This window comes from Fusarium sambucinum, chromosome II (genome assembly GCF_050947815.1).
Source record: "Fusarium sambucinum isolate potato_lamoka chromosome II, whole genome shotgun sequence".
In the NCBI taxonomy this organism is placed as follows: Eukaryota; Fungi; Ascomycota; class Sordariomycetes; order Hypocreales; family Nectriaceae; genus Fusarium; species Fusarium sambucinum.
Genome location: NC_139293.1, coordinates 9,609,716 through 9,630,257, shown reverse-complemented (window position 1 = coordinate 9,630,257; position 20,542 = coordinate 9,609,716). Strand labels below are relative to the sequence as shown.

At 46.0% G+C, this 20,542-nt stretch overlaps 9 protein-coding genes across 9 annotated transcripts; 2 read left to right on the top strand and 7 right to left on the bottom strand.

Annotated features, from left to right (window-relative positions):
- Nucleotides 1-211: 211 nt before the first annotated feature.
- On the top strand, nt 212-562 carry FSST1_010137 (uncharacterized protein; the record flags this gene model as incomplete). Its single annotated transcript, XM_083227174.1, has 1 exon — nt 212-562. The coding sequence occupies one exon, from the start codon at nt 212-214 to the stop codon at nt 560-562; it is 351 nt and encodes a 116-aa protein (XP_083086098.1).
- Nucleotides 563-771: 209 nt separating this feature from the next.
- FSST1_010136 (uncharacterized protein) lies at nt 772-1,741 on the bottom strand (the record flags this gene model as incomplete). Its single annotated transcript, XM_083227173.1, has 2 exons — nt 772-1,222; nt 1,281-1,741. The coding sequence occupies 2 exons, from the start codon at nt 1,739-1,741 to the stop codon at nt 772-774; spliced, it is 912 nt and encodes a 303-aa protein (XP_083086097.1).
- Nucleotides 1,742-2,933: 1,192 nt separating this feature from the next.
- Nucleotides 2,934-4,146, bottom strand: FSST1_010135 (Intradiol ring-cleavage dioxygenase; the record flags this gene model as incomplete). The annotated part of the gene is made up of 3 exons (XM_083227172.1): nt 2,934-3,679; nt 3,728-3,877; nt 3,930-4,146. The coding sequence occupies 3 exons, from the start codon at nt 4,144-4,146 to the stop codon at nt 2,934-2,936; spliced, it is 1,113 nt and encodes a 370-aa protein (XP_083086096.1).
- A 2,167-nt stretch (nt 4,147-6,313) lies between these two features.
- On the bottom strand, nt 6,314-7,099 carry FSST1_010134 (killer toxin Kp4/SMK; the record flags this gene model as incomplete). Its single annotated transcript, XM_083227171.1, has 1 exon — nt 6,314-7,099. One exon carries the CDS (start codon nt 7,097-7,099, stop codon nt 6,314-6,316), a length of 786 nt encoding a protein of 261 aa, XP_083086095.1.
- Nucleotides 7,100-7,640: 541 nt separating this feature from the next.
- FSST1_010133 (glycerate kinase) lies at nt 7,641-8,846 on the bottom strand (the record flags this gene model as incomplete). Its single annotated transcript, XM_083227170.1, has 1 exon — nt 7,641-8,846. One exon carries the CDS (start codon nt 8,844-8,846, stop codon nt 7,641-7,643), a length of 1,206 nt encoding a protein of 401 aa, XP_083086094.1.
- Nucleotides 8,847-10,451: 1,605 nt separating this feature from the next.
- Nucleotides 10,452-12,420, top strand: FSST1_010132 (major facilitator superfamily domain-containing protein; the record flags this gene model as incomplete). Its single annotated transcript, XM_083227169.1, has 6 exons — nt 10,452-10,766; nt 10,823-11,212; nt 11,269-11,374; nt 11,422-11,740; nt 11,795-11,924; nt 11,974-12,420. The coding sequence occupies 6 exons, from the start codon at nt 10,452-10,454 to the stop codon at nt 12,418-12,420; spliced, it is 1,707 nt and encodes a 568-aa protein (XP_083086093.1).
- A 297-nt stretch (nt 12,421-12,717) lies between these two features.
- Nucleotides 12,718-14,588, bottom strand: FSST1_010131 (serine hydrolase domain-containing protein; the record flags this gene model as incomplete). Its single annotated transcript, XM_083227168.1, has 4 exons — nt 12,718-13,579; nt 13,636-13,909; nt 13,958-14,011; nt 14,063-14,588. The coding sequence occupies 4 exons, from the start codon at nt 14,586-14,588 to the stop codon at nt 12,718-12,720; spliced, it is 1,716 nt and encodes a 571-aa protein (XP_083086092.1).
- Nucleotides 14,589-15,344: 756 nt separating this feature from the next.
- On the bottom strand, nt 15,345-16,804 carry FSST1_010130 (uncharacterized protein; the record flags this gene model as incomplete). The annotated part of the gene is made up of 3 exons (XM_083227167.1): nt 15,345-15,960; nt 16,032-16,579; nt 16,649-16,804. The coding sequence occupies 3 exons, from the start codon at nt 16,802-16,804 to the stop codon at nt 15,345-15,347; spliced, it is 1,320 nt and encodes a 439-aa protein (XP_083086091.1).
- Nucleotides 16,805-17,536: 732 nt separating this feature from the next.
- Nucleotides 17,537-18,784, bottom strand: FSST1_010129 (uncharacterized protein; the record flags this gene model as incomplete). Its single annotated transcript, XM_083227165.1, has 1 exon — nt 17,537-18,784. One exon carries the CDS (start codon nt 18,782-18,784, stop codon nt 17,537-17,539), a length of 1,248 nt encoding a protein of 415 aa, XP_083086090.1.
- Nucleotides 18,785-20,542: the final 1,758 nt, after the last annotated feature.

Genomic DNA, 20,542 nt, shown 5'->3' with positions numbered 1-20,542 from the left:
TCATCATCCTCGGCCAGTCTCTCCACCCAATTAAATCAGTAGTACCCGAAACTAATTAGAAGAAGGTCATGCAATATAAACGGTCCTTTTTAACTTTAGTAAATTATCCGTAATGCTTTTATAATATCTAGACGCAGATAGTAGCAGCTTTACGCTCCCTAATGGAGATGTCATTAAGAAGGGAACTAGGATTATCTGCAATACTATGCACATGTGGAGTTCCGACTTTCACGAGAATAGAGATAAGTTCAATAGGTATCTGTATCTTCGCATGCGAGAAGCGTCTAAGCAAGACAAGAGTGCGCATCTGCATCTTGTCAGCCCCAGCGTTAATCACTTGGGATTTGGCTATGGCAACCACGCTTGTCCAGGCAGGTTCTTTGCGGCAAATGAAATCAAGATTGCTCTTTGTCACATGCTTCTGAAGTATAATTGCAAACTTGTCGATGGTGTTATTCTCAAGGCATCTCCCTTTGGCATGATGCAAGCAGCTGATTCGCAAGTCAAGTTGCTTATCAAGCGACGCTCTGAGGAATTGGATATTAATGCAGTTGAGCATTAGAGGACAACAAGAAGTTGTTTTAACTTTTAATGTTAAATAGTAGATAGGTCGGCTCTAGCGTAGAAGCTGGAACAAATTGGAACTTTTCCTATTACCGAAAACATTTGAGCAACTCAAACACTTATTGAGGAGTGCCTCTTCTCGTTATAACTTTGAGTAGCGCTTCCTCTAGTATTGCATTCCATCGGCCTCAGTAGAAACGGTTGTCATCAATACAAGATGCCACTGCCGGCGAGGAACCCTAGCGCTAACCCAAGTACACTAATCAAACTTTGCCTTGGAACAGTAGCAGCAACACTCTCGTCACTCCCGCCAGTGGCAGTCGTAGTTCCACTTTCGCTGTCTCTTTTTTTGTCCATATCCGACTTCTTGTAGACCAAAGGGATGCCAGGTACGAAAGACGCGATCGCAATGTCACTAAACCCATTTTCAGTCTCTCCCTCGAGTACTCCCAAGTCTAACGTGGTAGTAGTGACTTCATAGGTTCTAGTAGGCTCCAATCTCGAAAGTACACCATTCGAATAGGTCAATCCGTCCAGGGATGAGATGACTGTCAATTCGCCACCACGGCCATATAATTGACAAAATTCCGAATACGTGTAAGAGCTGACCGGTCCAAGGGTAGACAGGCATTGTCCATACACGTCACCTCGATACCCACTGAATATGTTAGTTGTATGACATTTAAAGGCTTGAAGACCATGCTGATTAATCATACCTCGGGCAACAGTATGCAAGGGTTTCGGATTCATCCAGTATATTTTTCCAATAATCAGTAGCGTAAATGGAATCTGGAAGTCCCGTAATATAGTCCAGCTTAGGTGCTGGTGTCGCCAAAACACCAGATGCGCTGAACTTCCCACTCTCAGTATGGGCTATTAGCCCCACAGTCTTCCAACCAGCGGGACAAGCAATGCCTGGTGAGAAAAAGCTTGATGTGCCCTGATAAAAGACACTAGTTTGTTGGCCTCCAGATTCCAATGCTTTACCACTGGGTATACAATCGCCGAATATTGCCCAACTACAACTGGGCCAAGCTAGGAGATCGTGAGGTGAAGTCGCGTTGACAAAGATAGGATGCTTTAAATTGGTCGAGCATGATGATGGGGCGGTGTAGGTAGTTGTCAGTGGACCGAGGTTATAGGCTGTGATGCCAAAGAATTCTGTGGCTGTAGGCATCTTGTACTGAAGTCTTATCACTGGTAATCCGTCAATTGATTGCTGGTGCGGGAAATGGCGTCCAAAGGAAGCAATGTACCGACGCAACCTTTTTTTGTTGTACAACGGTTAATATTTTATCTATTTATGTAAAAAACTCAGCCCTGGACAGCGGCCATTATCAATCGGCGAGCGGCACAGCTCATTTCGCTTCAGAAACAGTGGGTTTAGCGCACTTGGCATCACCTGTCGTCGCCCAGGCATCATTGCATGATTCGTCGTGAGGCTTTTCAAAGGACCCTTTACCTACCAACAACATTCGGTGACTTCTTGAAGCGGATAAGCCTATCTCTTTCAAAGGGTCTCGAAGCACTGACTCAACTGGAGCCCTATTTATCCAGGGTATTGTGAACTACGAAACCAATTGGGGTTGTCTTTATTTGTAGTGTTGGCAAATAGTCAGCAGATTTTATCACTCCGCCAAGGATAAGGATAAGAAAGCATCTAGCTGCTTTGATAATTGAGAAATATAATGTCCCGGGCTCTATTAGTTGTGTATGGGTGACTCTGATTAGGTACCTTTAATAGAGATGGAAAAGAAGGCTTCACATTACTTCATAGATACTCAGGTTCCCTTTGCTTCATGTCTGATTATAGATCCTTACCATGGTTAGTAAAACTCTTGTTATGTGTAAGGGTGAATTATTAAATGAAATAACTCCCTTACCCCTAACTTGAATAGATAAATTTAAGACTTGTGAAATTGTCTTATTTATAATCTATTTGTGGGAAATAGCTGCCGGCAACACATCTTTTCCACAACCGTTCAACACAGATCTTAAATCAATTAATCCTCTATCACTAATACTATTAAATAGAGTGACACATAAGGCAGTGAATTCTACTAGTAGTATTAGTGCAGTTCTGGTTCAAAGAGCGACTGTGAGAACGCCAACGTACTGCTTATGCGCTATCATCTAAACAGTATCTAAAAAGGTAAAAACGGTGTTACTTGTTCTTTACTCTCGTAACACTCGTCTAACACAAAGTAACGTAGTGATCAGACTGATCAAGGAGTGACTCGGACAACATATTTATAGCATCTAAATGAACTGTCAAGAGCTATGTAAGATAATTCACTATCTTGACATTATAATATATCTAGTCAATTATAATCAATTGAGGTCATAATAGTTCATGCAACAACCAAGACTTAAGATGAGTTATCTGCAACATCCTCTGCCTCACTTGGGGGCGAAGGTCGGGGACCACCTGGCCCACCAGGACCACCTCCCATTCCAAAATCAGGGTTGGTATGTCCACCATCCTCATATCTAAAAACCGCAGGGGTGACTTTGTTGGTGACAGTGATGTTAACACCATAGGCTAACCAGCCGAAGATGCCATCCGCAACAGTGTCACCAAGAAGAGTCCACTCGACAACTGGGTCGTATTCCTGGTTGGCAGCTTCAGCAAGAATAAAGTCGCGGGCGTTGGTCATCAGCTCCTGCTGGTTGGTATTATAAGGAGCAAGACTCTCAACCTCGTGAATCAAATCCTGGTCAAAGTAGGTCTGCCCGATATGGCTGCTGTAGATGTCGTTTCCAAGGGTCTTGTTCTCAAACAAAGTAGCGTTTGCATGAGCCAAGAGGTGTATATGTGTTGTACGACTTACGTAATGACCGGGGAAGAGTGTCTCAAACTGAGCAACACCATCTCCATCGGTTTGCTGGATACCACGGCCAAAGGTGTTGTTGATGTTGCTCGTGTCGTCGGTGTTACCATTGCCCGCGTTGTTCACACCACCATAAACACCGGTTGCATTGCAGTGCCAAATGTCGAGATAGAGTTCTGGCACAGGCTCGCAGGTCTCCACATTGATAATTTGGTAGTCGAGAATGAGGTCAACGCCCTCCTGGTCCTCCTTGAGGTTGCGGCGAATAGTCTCACCACTGACATCTTCTCATCATTAGTATGTGTCTTCTTAGTAATGAATCAAAAACTTACAGTAAGGACCGATAGTAACCTCGGGAGTCAGGACGCATGAGTTCTGCCCAGCAAAGAGAGTTTCAGGCGGGGTGTTGGGAGTGTAACCGAGGTCGGTCTTGTTGTGGTCCGTGTTGAGCACGTCCTCGAGGTCCCGCTTCTTGATACCACCTGGAGCCACATTAGAAAGTTCCGAGTCAAGTAAAGGGTGGTCAATGCTCACGCTTCTGGCGATGCTCCTGAATCAAGGCGGATCGACGCTTGATGTTACGGTCAGTCACACCTCGAGCCTTTAGCTTCTCAGCACAGTGACGCAGAGACAGTCGCTCGGCACTGGCTTCGAATGAGCGACGCTGGTGAAGCTCATCGTGGTGATCTTCGCCAGGGTGAGCTACGGCCAAGGTAGCCAATGCTAAGAGAATTGAGCTGGGAAGACGCATGATGGCTATGTTAAACAATGGGAGTAGTGTGAATGAAGTTGAAAGGGTGATAGAATAAACCATAGATGGCAGAATTTTCGTTTCTTTTATGTATTTTCGGTCAACCTCTCGCAACGGATTTCGTGATTGATATCATAGTTGCATCTAACCTTTCTGCCGTCTTGGCAATGTTACGTCGATAATGTTCCGGTGCTCATCAATTTCCTCAATTGGGAGGTAAATTCATGCTATATGCTGATCTTTTTTAATCTACGATTGTATCATCATGTTCTGAGTAAACAACTCTCTGTGATTCGCTGCGGTACACGTACGCCCTTGTTCACTCCTCGGGATGTGGGCAGACGTTCCTGAATAAGAAACAAAGACGGCGCGGAACGCAACCCGAGAAAGAAGGTCAATGCGGACCTGCAGTAGGTAGATCCAGTTTTTGCGAGCTGTTGCCACCTTATATTGTTACTTATCAGTTTGGCCGCTCATGTAAAACACCGCTTTTGGTTGTCACATGGAATAACCATCCTATCTATGGGCCATCGACGATAAAATCTTGCTCCAGTATTGATATGTAAAGGCGCAGCTGCTGATCGATACTGCTTCAAGCAAAATATTCCACTAAAGATTACAAAGCCGCAACTTTGTCATGAGGTAGCCATCCCGCAACGTTCGCCGACATGGCACTACCTCCAGAAACGTAGACAAAGCGAGATTAAAACGACTGTTTAAAAGGGAAAACAGACAGTTACATGACATCAGCAGATTGCAGTACCACCGTCATCCCTATCCTCATCCTCATGCTACATACAGATTGCAACTAACCGGTAATAGGTAATTCCCCCCCTTCTTCGGATTTCTCCTAGTCATGTAATTTATCCATCAATAGAAGCCAAGCATCACCATGGAAGACGTATTTCTGATGTAAAGCAATATACTCAAGGGCTGGCAGGTACATCCATCTTGAATTACCCTCCTTCCAGAATAGTTCACAGCTACGTCGTGTCACATTCTACCGCGGCTTAGGTGCTGTTGTTGTTGGGATAACATATGATACTGTATGTCTAATGTAGTTTCTTGCTGAATCTCTACTAATCCGATCTAGCCCGATGATATTAAGATAATTCTGTCGTTGGACTTTTATAACCCATGTAGTAATTATGAGTGTAAAGAATATGTATTCAACAATTTTAGCCACAATAAAAGCCACCATGTTGAAGAGTAATAAAACTCGTTGAACATCCAAATTTACAGGTATATACAAGAGTAGAGTCCATGCAGACTATTATTAGTAACAGTGACCACTTGACATTATTGTCAATAAGTGTCTAATGTATTTGTCAACGTGTTTTCATGCCTTCTCAACACTAACCGCTGTCTTAATTAATTTAAGGTTGATTTTTAAAAGTCTAACTAGCGTCGGACTCTACTTTCGTTAAAAACTCCACTCGACGTTATCGTGTTAAATACCGAGTACCTACTGTTACCTTCTTGCGGGTAGTAACACAAGGTTACATCTCTTTTTATGCTGCCGGGGAGTAGGCAAGATGCCCTGCCAATAATCTATTTGACGATTTAAAGCGTCCGGGATTCCAATTCCACTAATTCTGCAAATGCAGCCGCTGGTTCCTCTGATTGAGAAGATTTGATTCGGCCTTGAAGGCTTCAAAAAACTTCGAGAGCTCATGAGTTGAAGAGTGCAAGTCAATACAACCTACCTTCCTAACGCATCTACGTCTGCATTTATGTATTCATGGCGCCCGGTGTTATAGCGACAAACTTAATCCTGTTTTCCTTGAGAGGGTACTAGGCGCGGAAGTGTCTTGTCACTGTTCAATGTGACTTGGATTAAATATGCGCTTCCAGAAATCTTTGTTCTATATAGAGACATTAGTTAAGACGATTTAAGCAACGACTGACGCCATGTTCAATCAAGGGGCTTGTAAATATACTATCAGTTACTAGCTATTAAACCTCACCCTTTAAATTATCTAGGCTATTGATATCTCAGTGTACACCCTCTCCCTTCCTTTTCGTCACTCTCCATCTGCGCTTTGATATTGTCTGAAATGCAGTTTCCAAGTTCAAGTACTGATTTCTAAGGGAGCCGTGACATAGATAAAGTTGAACAACAAGGATAAGCTTTAACCATCCCAAGGCTTTGCTGTTCGATAGTCACTTATGCTACATAATTGACAGTAAGTTGTCCATTGTTAACGTCATTGCCAGAATCAACAGGAATGCTACCACGCTTGGAACATCCATGCTGTCTGAGCTGGTCGAGAAATGTGACAGACTGCTCCTTGGTGAAAAATCGACCGCCAATACCCTGGTAGAAAGCACAGAGTTGTCCAAAAGCGTAGGGGATACATGCGATATGATCACCATTACCAAAGTTGCCCTCCTCGCCGGAAGCAACAGCGTCGCGAACATCCTTCAAATCTCCATTTGGTGTGTGAAAGATACTCCCAACTCCACAACTAGAGCTACCACGGCAATTGATACCGAGACGCTTAACAAGGTGCTTGTTGCTTCGATTCTCAAGGCCTGACGGATTTTGCGGTGCGTCGCGCTTGGTAGGGTTGATGACGACATTGACAGTCGGCTGTCCATTGGCGACATTGTTGCCATCGTCAGTTGGGACGCTGCCGCAAGTCTTGCAGCCACGTTCGAGGATCCACTGGAGGAATGTCTGAGTCTGGGAAACACAGAATGTTCGGTCTCCGATGTTCTGGTAGAACGCGCAAATGGCTGGGTGGTTACCAATTTGGTTAATGTCAACGCAGGTGATATGTTCCCCATCTCTGAAAGTCTTGCTGGGATCGATGGCCGTAACTTGGGCTACGAGCTGGCTGAAAGCGCCTTTGTTTCCGACACAAAGTCCACTACCTCGGCAGTTGATGCCCAGAGCACCTGACAGGCCAACGGCGGTAGCAACGGCCAAAAGAGTGCTTTTGAACATCATAATGGGATTTTTAGATAGGATGTTTTAGTAAATTATCGAGATTGTGGAATGAAGGTGAGCGCAGGATGTATTGAGCTGTGATGGATAAACTGCAACGATAGGGGGAGAATCTTCTGCCTTTTATATCTCAAACTTTCAAGGTATCTTACTCTTGAAACTGTAAGATTGCATGATGAACGGCACTTTGAAGCCGAAGCGGTTGAAAGATACATTCTCAAGCGTTGCACCCTGTATTGCTTGGTGACTGATCAATTGACATGTACATTTCCTGTATCGGGTATTCTACAGGGATTGTGAATCTCTATGTCAGCTAGGGTAGTCGTTCTTGCTGCATTCAATCGATGGTAACTGCAAGGCAGACTTAGATTTCATTTTACAGCCATCATTTCTACGTAATCTTTTGACCTCACTTACTCTCATATCTTATTTCGGCGTCTGGCCATTTAGAATTCGTCATATGAGTTAAAATATTCTTCATTTCATGGTATTCTGACTGATGTAAATAGACATGTTCTGATATGAAAGTTGACCCATCCATGCCTCAGATGCTTTTACCCAGCATCCTCCCAACCACCACAATCCTCATCACCGTCTCCGCACTCTCCCGGGTCAGCTTCTCCGCTTCTTGGACCGCATCGTCTAGAGACATTGGCCGCTGAATAATACAAGTAAAGGCATCAATGCCGATATCGTAGTTCACTCTAGCCCCATGGCCAATCGTACCAGCAATGGCAATAACTGGCAGTCCATGCTTCTTGGCAAGCCTCGCGACTTCGGCGGGTATTTTACCTCTAGGTGTTTGATCATCTATACCGCCTTCTGCGGTAATGACAAGATCACAGTCGTTGAAGATGTTATGCACGTTGATGTACTGCATAACAATCTCGTACCTAGGCTTGAGCGTAGCCCCGACCAGACGCAATCCCGTTCCAAGACCCCCTGAAGCGCCGCCTCCTGGAGCCATTCCTACATTCTTATCGCAAAGAATTCTCGTGGCGACCTCTGCCAGTTGTTCCATGGCAAGACTAAGTCGAGCGGCCTGTTCGGGAGTCGATCCTTTCTGGGGGCCAAACACATTTGCCACCCCCTCAGGTCCGCAGAGAACATTCTGCCAGTTTACAGCAACATCGATTTTAGCTTTGAACACGCGACTGTCTACCTCAGACAGATCAATCGAGTCAAGAGCCAAAAGGGTTTCCCCGCCTTGAGCGGTTGGGAGGAGACGCCCATTAGTGTCAAACAATTTTGCACCAAGGGCCTGAAGCATCCCTGCACCGCCGTCGCAAGTACCAGAGTCACCGCATCCAACAAGAATGTGGGTCGCTCCAGCGTCTAGCGCCGCAAGGATAAGTTGGCCAACACCAAATGTCGTAGTTCTTCCAGGGTTGCGGCAGCTTGATGGGACTAGACTGAGACCAGCAGCAGCCGCCATTTCAAGCACTGCAGTGACTGGGTCATCTTTCCTGCGTTGACCAAGAAATCCAAGGAAGGACATGACGATTTCTCCTACAGGCCCAGTCACGGGAATGTGATGGATCGAGCCTCCTGTCGCAGATACAATTGCCTGAGTGAATCCCTCGCCTCCATCGACCAGTGGGACCTTGCGGACCGAGGCGAGAGGTTCAACAGCTAGGATACCGGCTTCAATGCAATCAGCAGCTTGACTCGGCTGAAGACTGCCCTTAAAGCCTGACGGACAGACGAGAACCCTCATAGTTGGTGTGGAGATGGTGGAACCAGATGTCATTGTGCTGGAGTTTGCTCAGGGTTTATTGATACGATAACGAAGGACTATTGAAACGAAGGACGTTTGATAGCGAATGGATTGATTTAGATATCTTAGAAAGCGAATGTAATGATGTGGTTTAATCTGAATTATCAATCTTTTGACCTGGATCATGCTTCGTTATATATACTATGACCAACTACGACTGTGAGGTTATTATTTTGGGATTTGGCCTCATTCCTTTCGAGTCAATTAAACTACAGACCGACACTTGCCATGGCTCCGCCTCACAGACTATGGTGCCTGTTGATAGCTTGGAGAGTTGACGGGAATAGTAACAGGCAGGTTGTCGTACGTTTTGCTTCTCGAAATGGCTCATCAAGGTCTGTGTGCAAAATTCCAATTGCGTCACAATAATGCCTAAGCCACAGGGCATAAATAGAACTTCTCATGTCAATTCGAGCAGTAAACTTGAATCAGGTGAGTTGGACGTACGACACGTCACTCTTGTGCCGCTTCACAAGGCTGGGTAGATCATCATGTTTCATGCCAAGCTAGCAGTGACATACTGGCACGCGGAGGTAGGGAATGGCAATCGAGGGTCATTTAAGCTTAATCTTAGAGTCCAATGGTCTTGTGAGGCTGTGTCGTTTCCTGACCACTGAGCTGCCATCGGTCTAGCGGACTACGCTAAATCAAGGTAGTGGACTCAGAGCCCCTCACATCCCTTGCGTGCTTGGCTTCAAGCATAACGTGAGTATCAACCGACGCTACCAATCAAGTGTCAACGCTGAAGTAGATCAGTTCATAATTTTAGAAACGCCAACGCAGCTGAAATAAATCCGATACGCAGCTACAGAACCTTATCACTTCGGACCCCAACAGCTCGCCTGTCAAATCTTGCATCCTAACACAGTGAGACACGCGACCAGACATGTTGCTACAGGATATGTCATGATTTCAACCTTGCATGACCACGCAAGCTCTAACCTTTTTCACTAGCGGATTCCATGGGCAACCATATCATTGGCCTCTGCCGGGTGTTCCATTTCTTGTAATTTGTTAACATGGATGAGCTCAGTCTTGGCAAAATTAGTTAAGCAAATAGAAAATCTCCAAATCGTTAAGGCTTAGCCAAAGCAGGCACATCAGCCACCACGATGACGACCATCGATTAATTGGATGCCGTTGTCCATGTTGCTGAGATAACCGGAACTGGATATCGCAAGACACATCTGGTCGTAAAACAAACCTACCAGGACAGCCTACCCTACTTGGTGACGTATTCAGGCAGTGTGAGGGAATCCTTACAAGCCGCAACTCTGTGGGATACTATGGAAGGGCGTGAGTTGTTTCGAGTTGCCGCTATTCTGGTAAGGGCTGTGTTTTGATCTAGCAGCATTCTAGCGTCCAAAACCAAGGGTGATTGAGGCATTTGCCTCTCTAGAACGACATGAGAAGTAATGAATCAGGGTGATAAAAGGGGGCAACTGGACTACTCAACAACAAAACATGACAACACAACACCATTCGCTCAACTTCTTACTTTCGCTTAAATAAATTTCACAATCGTTCAAGTCATTCGCTATTTATTCTCAACTCTCTTTTCTCCCCAACGTTCCAACCATGAGCAGAAGCAAAAGTCCTAGACTCTCCAGAGCTGGATCTTATTCTTCACTCTGGAGGTCTTGGAGTCCTATGCTCGAAGGGTCAAGTAGCTATGACACATCACGTCAGAACTACCCTTGGCTGGCGAATGACGGGATGGAACAAGGGCTATACGAACCTATGACTTCTGGACGCTCAAGGCCACTGTCATTACTCGCCGAGGTTCCCGATGTCGTAAGCCAGTCAGATCAGTCCATCAAGTCTATAGATGACTTAGAGCAACAGTCATCCCCGGAACCTCTCCCCGAACGTCATGATGAAAATCCCAACCTTGTGAGTAGTACACAGGTCTTTACTCATATGCCCCAAGCTTGTACTAAAACTGTCAGGTCACCTGGGACGGTCCCCGAGACCCTTGCAACCCTCACAACTGGAGCAGGCGCAAGAAATGGCTCTCCACTATTCTTGTATCTTGTTTCACTTTCATCTCTCCCGTGTCTTCGACAATGCTGGCCCCCGCTTTACCGGATTTGGCAATCGAGTTCAAGATATCATCAGATTTTGAGACATACTTACTCATGTCAATTTTTCTTCTTGCATACGCGATCGGACCATTCCTACTAGCCCCATTGTCTGAGATGTTTGGCAGAGTTGTTGTTCTTCAGTCAGCAAATATGTTTTACCTGGTGTTCAATACGGTGTGTGGATTTTCTCAAACGAAGCAGCAAATGCTAGTCTTTCGCTTTCTGAGTGGTCTTGGTGGAAGCGCTCCACAAGCGGTATGAGTTGTCGATATTTCCCTTGCAGCTTTTAATAACTGACTTTCTTGGCCTAGCTTGGAGGGGGCGTGTTGAGTGACTGCTGGCGCAAGGAAGAAAGGGGAACGGCGACTGCTATCTACAGTCTTGCCCCATTTTTAGGACCAGCAGTAGGACCAATTGGTAAGTTGTCTCAGGGATTAATAAAACACGAATTAACAATTTTTCAGCTGCGGGTTATTTGACTGAGAATTTGAACTGGCGTTGGATCTTCTGGGTTGTTTCTATAGCTGATGCGGTGGTTCAGGTACTCGCGTTCCTGTTCCTGCAAGAGACATACCCACCCAAGATTCTGAAGGTCAAGGCCAGGAACCTCCGCAAGCTAACTGGCAACAAGTCTCTGCATACCGAGTTCGAGCAGCGAGATCAAACATTCATGTCGTTGCTACTAAGCAACTTAAAGCGGCCCTTTATCATGCTCTTCACACAACCAGCTATACAAATCACCGCACTCTATCGTGCCTACTTGTATGGGTTAATGTATCTAGTGTCAGTATTTCCACCCAATCCTCTCCCCGGTCCCTGTCGGCTGACTCGAGAAAGTTTCGCTTCGTTCCCTATGGTATGGGAAGAGCAATATAATCAGCAACCTGGCCGTGCCAGTTTGAATTACATTTCTCTCGGCGTAGGCTTTGTCATTGGACTTCAAATCTCAGGTCCCTTGATCGATAAGGTATTATTACTCTGCAGCTATATATCGTTCAAGTGCTGACGTATACTAGGTTTACATTACGCTCAAAGCCCGTTACAATCATCCTGGACGGCCTGAGTTTCGTGTTCCTTTAATGTTCCCTACAGCCCTGGTAACACCTGCCGGTCTTGTCCTTTATGGTGTTGCAGCACATCTCAAACTCCACTGGATAATCCCAAACATCGGAGCAGCGATCTTCGCAGCAGGCCTTATTCTTTCGTTCCAGTGTGCTCAGACATACATCATTGATTCGTATGAAAGATATGCTGCAAGCGCTACTGGAGCTGCAGCGTTTGTACGCACAATGGCAGGTTTCAGCTTTCCTTTGTTTGCACCAGCTATGTATCAAAGACTGGGAATTGCATGGGGAAATGGATTGCTTGCTGGGACAGCCATGGTTATTTGCCTTGTTGCTCCTGTTGTGTTATGGCGTTATGGAGAGTGGATCCGACGAATGAGTCCATACTGTGCTGGATAGAATCGTTACGGTTGGGTTAGAACAGAGTACTCGTACGGCGACGTACCCCAGAATATTGCAGGCGCTCAGTCTTCTTGTATAATAGTCTCCGGTTGCGAAATGCAGAGGAATATTTATTGCAAGAGGAAAACTTTTAATATTTTATTACCTAGTCCTTTTCAATTCTATTACTTCCTGGTCTAGAACACTGGTAGTATCAATTTATCAAATACTTCCTGAAATGCTATAATTATCAATGAAACTTGGAAATTACCAACTTCTCTCCAACTACAAGACGATCTATTGGGCCCTCCCTGCCTACTCATAATATTTCTTACCCGAAACCCTGGTGTATTCGGCTCTGTGTAAATCCACCAGAGCCAGGTTAGTGACACTAACAACCTCACCATCTACCACTTTGAAGGTAAATTCATCACCATCGCCCCAAAATCCTACGCTCTCCCATGTTGTACAGCCATCGTCAAACAGACCCTCTCCACCTTCAACTGCAGATCGAGGCACAATGGGCTTGAGTTGGGAAACCGCACGGTATGAGATAAGCTGTGTTGAGCCAGAAACCGACGTTGCGCCGATAGGATACAGACGAACAAGAATATCGTCTCCATAGATGGGATCAGAAGCAGGGGCTGTCAAGTTTGCTCGCCATTCTGAGCCATTGATGAAGAATGACTCCAAACCCAGTCCGGGCTGGCCCTCATCGACCGTGATGGTAAGGTTTGATCCATTCCTTGACTCGTCGACAAAGGTCCCAGGATATGTTCTTTCTGCATTTTCCCAGCCTGCACGTTCAGCGGCAGTAATAAAAGCTGTACCAATAGCATTTCGGAGTGGAATGCGTGCAGGAACAGCACCCACGCCCGCAGTGAGTACAGAAAAGCCAATTCCATGGTCTGGTGAAAGGGCGATGACAGCAGCATAGCCGGCGTTACCTCCAAGCTTTGTGTAAATATCGGAAATACGGGTTCTGTTGGACTTGGGAGATACTGGAAGAGTGAGTCGATTGATCTCCCAAGGAGCACCAACACTCATAGTGAGAGATGCAGTGTTGCCTTGGGGCTTCATCCAACGTCGGGTTTCAACGGAGGTCAAGATCTCATTGTTCAAGATGGATAGGCCAATTCTTCGTAAATCGGCACCACTTGAGTATACGCCGCCGGTTCTAGAGAAGAGATTAGACAATGACAGTGGCTGCAAAAGGTACAAATAGGAACACACCCTGCAATGACCTGTTTGTCCTGAGCCCATGACGACACCTCTGGTGGCCCTGGAATGGCTAGAACGTTGCGATCTTTGCCCTTTGGTGCGATTGAAGTAGAACTGTTGAGCCCCAGAGGCTTGCCAAGGACTGTCTTGATCGCGTCATTGTATGGTAGCCCACTAAGACGCTCCAACACCCCACCAAGCATTGCAAAGCCACCATCAGAATAGACTGGGACCTCATAAGGAAGTGTGACAGGACGCTTGTTCAGCTTCATGTATGCCAGAAAATCTGATTCAAATGTTAGACACGACATAACGTATGACGAAAATTCCATACCTTCAAATCCACATCCTGGAATAGCATCATTTGGGCAGGTACTGATCTCGAGAGCTACAATATCATTAGTTCTGTATAGTTTCATGGTATTTCCAGATTACTCACGAGCTCCACCAGATCCGGCTTGGTGTGACAGCAAAGCGCCAATGGTAACATCCTCCCAGATGATCCTCTCCGTAAGGTCACTCCTATTATTACCAGCTAACTCGGGTAGAATCTCGGTAACAGGACAGTTCACGACGTCGAACCCAGAATTGGCAAGGATGGCGTAGGCCGTGTAAAGCTTTGATACACTGCCAATACGAAAGACAGTCTCGTCGTCAAGCTTGCCCGTGGAAAGAGTATCGTCAAGTGCTTCAGCAGCGTGGTAGTAAGAGTACAGGGACTCGTTGGTGGCCGTAGAGAAGACGTTTATGGCGAATGATGTGTGTGTTTCGTTGATGATGCCAGAGGAAAAGAGGGATTCGATTGTCTCTGGGAAGTTGGATTTTGCTTCCTTGATGACTTTGAACTCGGAGAGATCAAAACCTGATGGAAGGACAGGACCTAGAATGGGACACTCTTCAGTTGGGCGTCCAAGGCCATTACGGACCAAGCCTAAACAAAGTAGTGATGAGAAGAAAGTCTTCATGATGAAAATGTGATGGTAAAAAAGAGTATTCTGATACTAAAACTATTACCAAGACCAGTTCATCATGTTTATTATATAGCAATTATTTGTTTACATCTCACTAGACCTCCTACGTAACTTGTCAAACACCACAGATGAGCCTTGTCCCTCTCGCAAACCTCATTACCTCTTTTGGTGTCTTGTGCCGCTATGATAAAGATCGATACTCACTAAGCCCTGATCCTGATCGGCGCCACAATTGCCATTCTGGCTGTAAATGCGCCGCTGGGATCCACTAGACCAATGCTTACTTTCTGTCAACGACGACTCACAATGAGGCATCGTGATGAAGGTACTCAGCTCCAATGCGAACCTGCAGCGTTTAATTAAAACCAAGTCACAGCATGAGCAAGTGCTTACAATACAAGGTCAATCAAGATTTTCTTTTGGTTATAGAATGTCAGAATTGTGAGAAAGTAACTTGAAGAGATAAAATGGCCGCTAAAAGTGGCTGTGTCGACTAACTTAATCTGTATGTTTGAGGGGGCAAGGTGCTACTAGTGCCATTCAGTGACGTTGCAGACTTAATTAAATTGGGGAACAACAACTAAGACTGATATCTCGGAACACGTAGCGCCTCTTTCCTTCGATCCAGCGAGTGGTTAGTGGTTTTACTTTGCTTCTCGGGCCTTTTTACTAATGGCAAATATATTGCTTTATTATCGTCATACAGTACTACCATCTTCCAATACTTGCAGCAATAGCTACAAAACACGTTCATGACCAAAGTGCGACCCATAACATAGAAATAGAAATAAATCCTGCCATCAAGTATATCCGAACTTCAGACACCGAACCAGCGCTGTCATCATCCGCCGAAGCTGTTCCTGAAGGTCCAACCGGGATATCGGAACTCTGACCATTCACTGTTGGTCCGTCCTGTGTTGGAACCTCTTCCTGTACACTAGTCGTCTCTGCAGGAGTGAACTCAAAAACACATTCTCCATCCAAAGCAAGTGTATCACCAACGTCATTTGTAACCTCCATCTCAGGGCAGGAAAATGTTGCATCTTCGCCTTGAACTACGACGGTTCGAGTTCCAGTCTCTGTCTCGGTTTCCGTCTCCCATATAGTTCGTGTGAAAGTCGTGGAAGGCGTGCAAGATGCTTGGCGAGCCAAAAGTCCGCCTGCGTGGCCGACCACAGGCGCTGTTGGGGCGTCGCGCCGAAGACGGGCAGCATTGTTCTGAGTAGTTGTTTCTTCGGGTGGCTCGTAATGAAGAACACAACCATCGTCAAGCTCAAGCGTTGCGCCAACATCATTTGTCGCTGTCATAGGGACACATGTGAACTCAGGAGCGTTTCCAGTATCAGGCTCGATATCGGTAGTGACTCTGACAGTTCTCATCACAGTTTTGGTAACTGTTTCACTCGATGTAACACTTTCCGTAGCAGCAGGGCATGCTTTACAGTACCCATCGGATGCGCAGTAGCCACTGGATCGACAACATTCATTCTCGCAACAAGTTGTTCCCTTTTGACATGCTCCGTTCTTGCAACATTTCTCCGTTGAAGAATTCGCGCAGGATCCATTTGAGCAACACTCTTTGCCCTTTTCGCAACCCCAGACAGTACCAGGCCCAGTGCAGCAGTTTGCTTTCTTAGGATCGTAACATTTGCTATTCCCACACCGCTTCTGACCAGCTGGACAGCATCCACCACCGGGCATGCAATCGTAGCCTTTGGGGCAGTGTATACTCGAGCTCCCACAACAGACTGAGGTCTTGGGATCATAACATCCAGAAGAACCGCATTTCGATTCGCCGCTTTCACAGCAGCCACCGTCGACGCAGTTCTGCCCTTTTTTGCAGGCAATACCGCTGCTACAGCAGATTTGGGATGATGGGAAGTAGCATTTGCTTGAGCCGCATTGTTGGGCATTTCCGCGACAGCAACCGCCGGGAACGCATGTGTCTCCTTGAGGACAGCACCTCTGACCATTTGAACAAGGATCTATCGTTTAATTAGAGGTGCAACAAGTTGGCATTCGATTTGAGGGATCTCACAGTATCCTGGGTTAACACACTGTCTTTGTCGTGGACTGAGGCCAAAAGACTCGATCTGGTTGTTTCCGGCAATCCATTCGGAGAAGTTGGAGGCGACATCTGGGATTAGTATGTTGTTGGCTGCGGCGTCGGTCATGGAGATCATGCCTGGGCCTATGTTGAACTGTAGCATTTCTCCACTATATGCAATGGAGCGTACAGCCCAAAGGGCAAGTGGTAGAATACGGCACGTCAACATCGAAAAGTTGTTTCAATGATACGAAGGAAAAGACTTGTTGTTGTGAGACCAAACCCAGAAAAAGTGGAAAGTAAGGCTGGTGCGTCTCACGACTCATTTAAGTCCTCGTTGCCAACTCACATAGCCAGCCATTACCCCTCTTCCTCAATACAGCCTTGCGGTACTACAGGGACCCATTGGCTGTGCACACACACTGATTACAAGCTATGCCAAGTTAACTGGCCTGTTGATCTATTAGTGCTAAATTCCTATTTGTTATGCCCTACGAAGCGTCACACTCGGACGCGAGAAGCAAGGACAAAAGGGGCATCCTAAATTAAAGGCATGCAAGGGCTTGCATTAGTGCCAGTTGGCGTCGTCTCGTGGCTTTGACTTTAATTGAGATGTCTACCATCTCCACGAGCTATTTTATGCTTATCTCAACTCACTGACTAGCCCTGCAAATGATTGGGGAACTACTGAACGAGTCTTTTTTCCCGTTATCAACTCTAAAAGTGATGTATCTTTTCATAAACTCGGTGACAATATGAAGTGGCCAACTGACGATCTTTGTGCGATGGTGTCTCAGCCGCACTGTAATGGGTAAGGTCGATCAGCAAGTCGCCAAGACTGGATGCCTGACCCTTGCATTGCGATGTCGCCCGATTACAGTTGTTGGTTGGTACCTCATAACGTACCTGCCATTTGATCGCCATTCCTTGATCCCTTAATCTCAATGGTAAATCCTGCTGTACGAAGGCGATCTACAAACATTTGCCCCAGAGTCGAAGGGGTTGACAAGCCTGCTCTTACTTGATCGCCGTCCTTAAATTTGAGCTTATCATTAATCGTTGCCACAGCCTCCACAGCCAGAATTGCCGCCATATCGACTAACGCTCCTTGAAAAGCAAATCTCGAAAACGCGACTGGCTCTGCTACTCCAGTCACGTAACCGACAGCCTTCCATTCGGCACTTTCAGTCTTACGGCTTTCTGTTCGGTTTGGTCCATCTCCTGGACTAAACGATTTCGTTCGAAGAAATGATCGAAACCAAGGCACAGCAAGGAGGAGGATACCAATTTTGGTGATGATATGAATGAGCACCGCTGAGATGTAGCTTTTGGCTGGGCTGTATTCTTTGAAGAGAAATTTCGGACCGTACGTAGATCTGTCCAGCGCTGCTGATCGTTGAACAACTGACTTATTTCCAATAGCAACAAAGGAAGTTGTCAGGTGCCCAAGGTGTTGATCGTAGTGATAACCTGAAAGTCCCTTGGTACCACCCACAGACTCTTTATCAGGCAGCAAGACAGAAGTATCAGCAGCCAACCATCCTCTTACACCATAGTTCTCTGCAACATCAAGCACAGTATGTAATGAGCCGCCCTGCATGCCGAGCATAGTCATTTCTCCCGAACATACCACCTCAGATGCTGCTGGCAAGCCATGATGACCAAGGTAAGAGGCGATTAGCCAGGCTACAAGATCTGACGGAGCACTGGATCCTGAAATGGACGGGATTATGGTTGCACCTGAACTGACAGCTAGCTCATGGTAGTCGCGAATCATTTCCGAGATCCAAAGCGTCTCAGTACTGAAATCGACATAATGGGTACCATTCCTAGCACAGGCTGCGACGACTGGAGTTGCATAACGGTGATATGGACCTACTCCATTGATGATGGCATTTGCTGTTTTAACCAGGGGATCGATACTTTGCGCGTCGAGCTGAGATATGACGTGAACAGTTGGTTCCAGCCTGTCAGGGTTGATGATCCGTAGAGATTGGCGTAACCCTTCCAGCTTGGCTGCCGACCGGCCTGCGATAACCCATTTCGTGTTTATTGGGAACGTTCTGGCGATGTGTTCAGCACAAATCGTGGCGGTCCAGCCAGTAGCTCCAAGGACAATGATTTCATAGGGTCTGGAACTCATTGTATGTTGGTATGGCTATCATGACAAGTATGAAGTCTCTGTGTTTTGTAAATTGACGTAGGCAGTATAATTATTTATATCTACTGTTACGAGCTCTAGAGTCCAGGCATGTGGTAAATTAGTAATTGTAGGAGGCTGACAAATGCAATCACAATTCACGACCGTGAATTCACAACATCGATTCCTTGAAGGAATATGTGGTCAGCATCCACCCCGCTTACTGAGTTCTCTGTAACTAGTTCACACACATCCTCACCCAGGATCGTTCCTCGCGGTATAATTACCCGTTCATGTCATATTCGCATTGTCTTCGTCATAATGCTGACCCGTTGCGCACTTCCTATAACATAACTTTTGTAATCGTTTCCAATTTTACATCATTCACTTACAAACCACTGAGCACCATTCTGTGTTCCACCGTATCCTCTGTCTTTAAGCCCATTTTGACGTTTACACTTGTGGTTGACATCGTAACAGTCCAGACCGAAGTCACTGACGGTCTTGGAATTCAAGACCAACCATACAAGTATTCTAATCGCTTGAGCATTTCTTCTTACTACAGGTTACTTTCCAGTTAATTCAAGGACAAATCATCTCAAGTTGGGTAATGTCCCTGTCATTGCCATATATCGTCCTTGAGAATCAAGAATTCGCCGATCCAGCACACATATTTCTATTGGCTCTCATCATAAATATCGCAAAGTACAAATTTGTTTTAGAAGGAGAATACCGACGACAAATCATCGCCGCTTTATGGGTGGGAGCTCAGGTTTGCCTCAGGCGTAGCTCAGGGGGTGCTCAGCCTCGGCTTCGGCGACTCACCTGAGCATCCCCAAGCACCCTTACTACCTAGGCATGGGTGTTCACAATCATCACCCTTCAACCCTGGTTGATTGTGCTTAGCCAACAGCCCCCAACTGCCGTCCGAGAACCTGGAAAAAACCGTCTCATCCGGCTGGTGGGACTGGCGCACTGCCCATAAGATCTGCCTAAATTTTGCTCACAACTACTATAAGAAGGCAGCATCACCCACTATCTTTTGTCGTTGGCTCTCAACGGAATTCCTCTCATCGTACCTTACTTTATAAGATCTCAAACCCTCTAATTTCCAATTACACACAGTCTCAAATGTCTCTCATTAAAGCACGTGGGCGGAAGGCTCAGAACCCGGACGATCTGATTGAGCGGGCAATGCTGAATGGTCTTTCGCCAGACCGTTCTCAACTTGACTCGCACCCGGTGAGACGGAATCTAAACAAACAGAGCGAAGAGAGATATAGCCGCGAGCTCAGGCTGTGGGAAGCATAAGTGATGCTCTATTGATACCAGAACGAAGCTAATATATTCTCAGCTATGAGAAAAAGTTCCCAGGGTCGACACCACAAGACATATAAACCTTAAAGCATTTTGTTGAATTCCTTAGACTGCCTCAAGAAGGGGGCAGAAAGATGCCTATAGCACACAGCATTCGTGGCGCAATGCGGAAATTCTGCAATACTTAGGAACATGCAAACCACACTTATCTCTCTCTCGACGTTAAGAGATCTATGGCTCCAGTAAGTACCCCGTCGGTTCTTACCTCAAGACTCTTATTGCTAATAACAACTATTACATTAAAGGGGAACTAGCAACGAAGATAGGCCTTTTAAAGGGGAAAAAGGGCCACAAGAAGAAGGACTTTATGACCATTGAGAATATATTTATATGCAAAACCGCCTGTGGACTGACGATTTTCATGACTATGTTCACGAGGGTAGT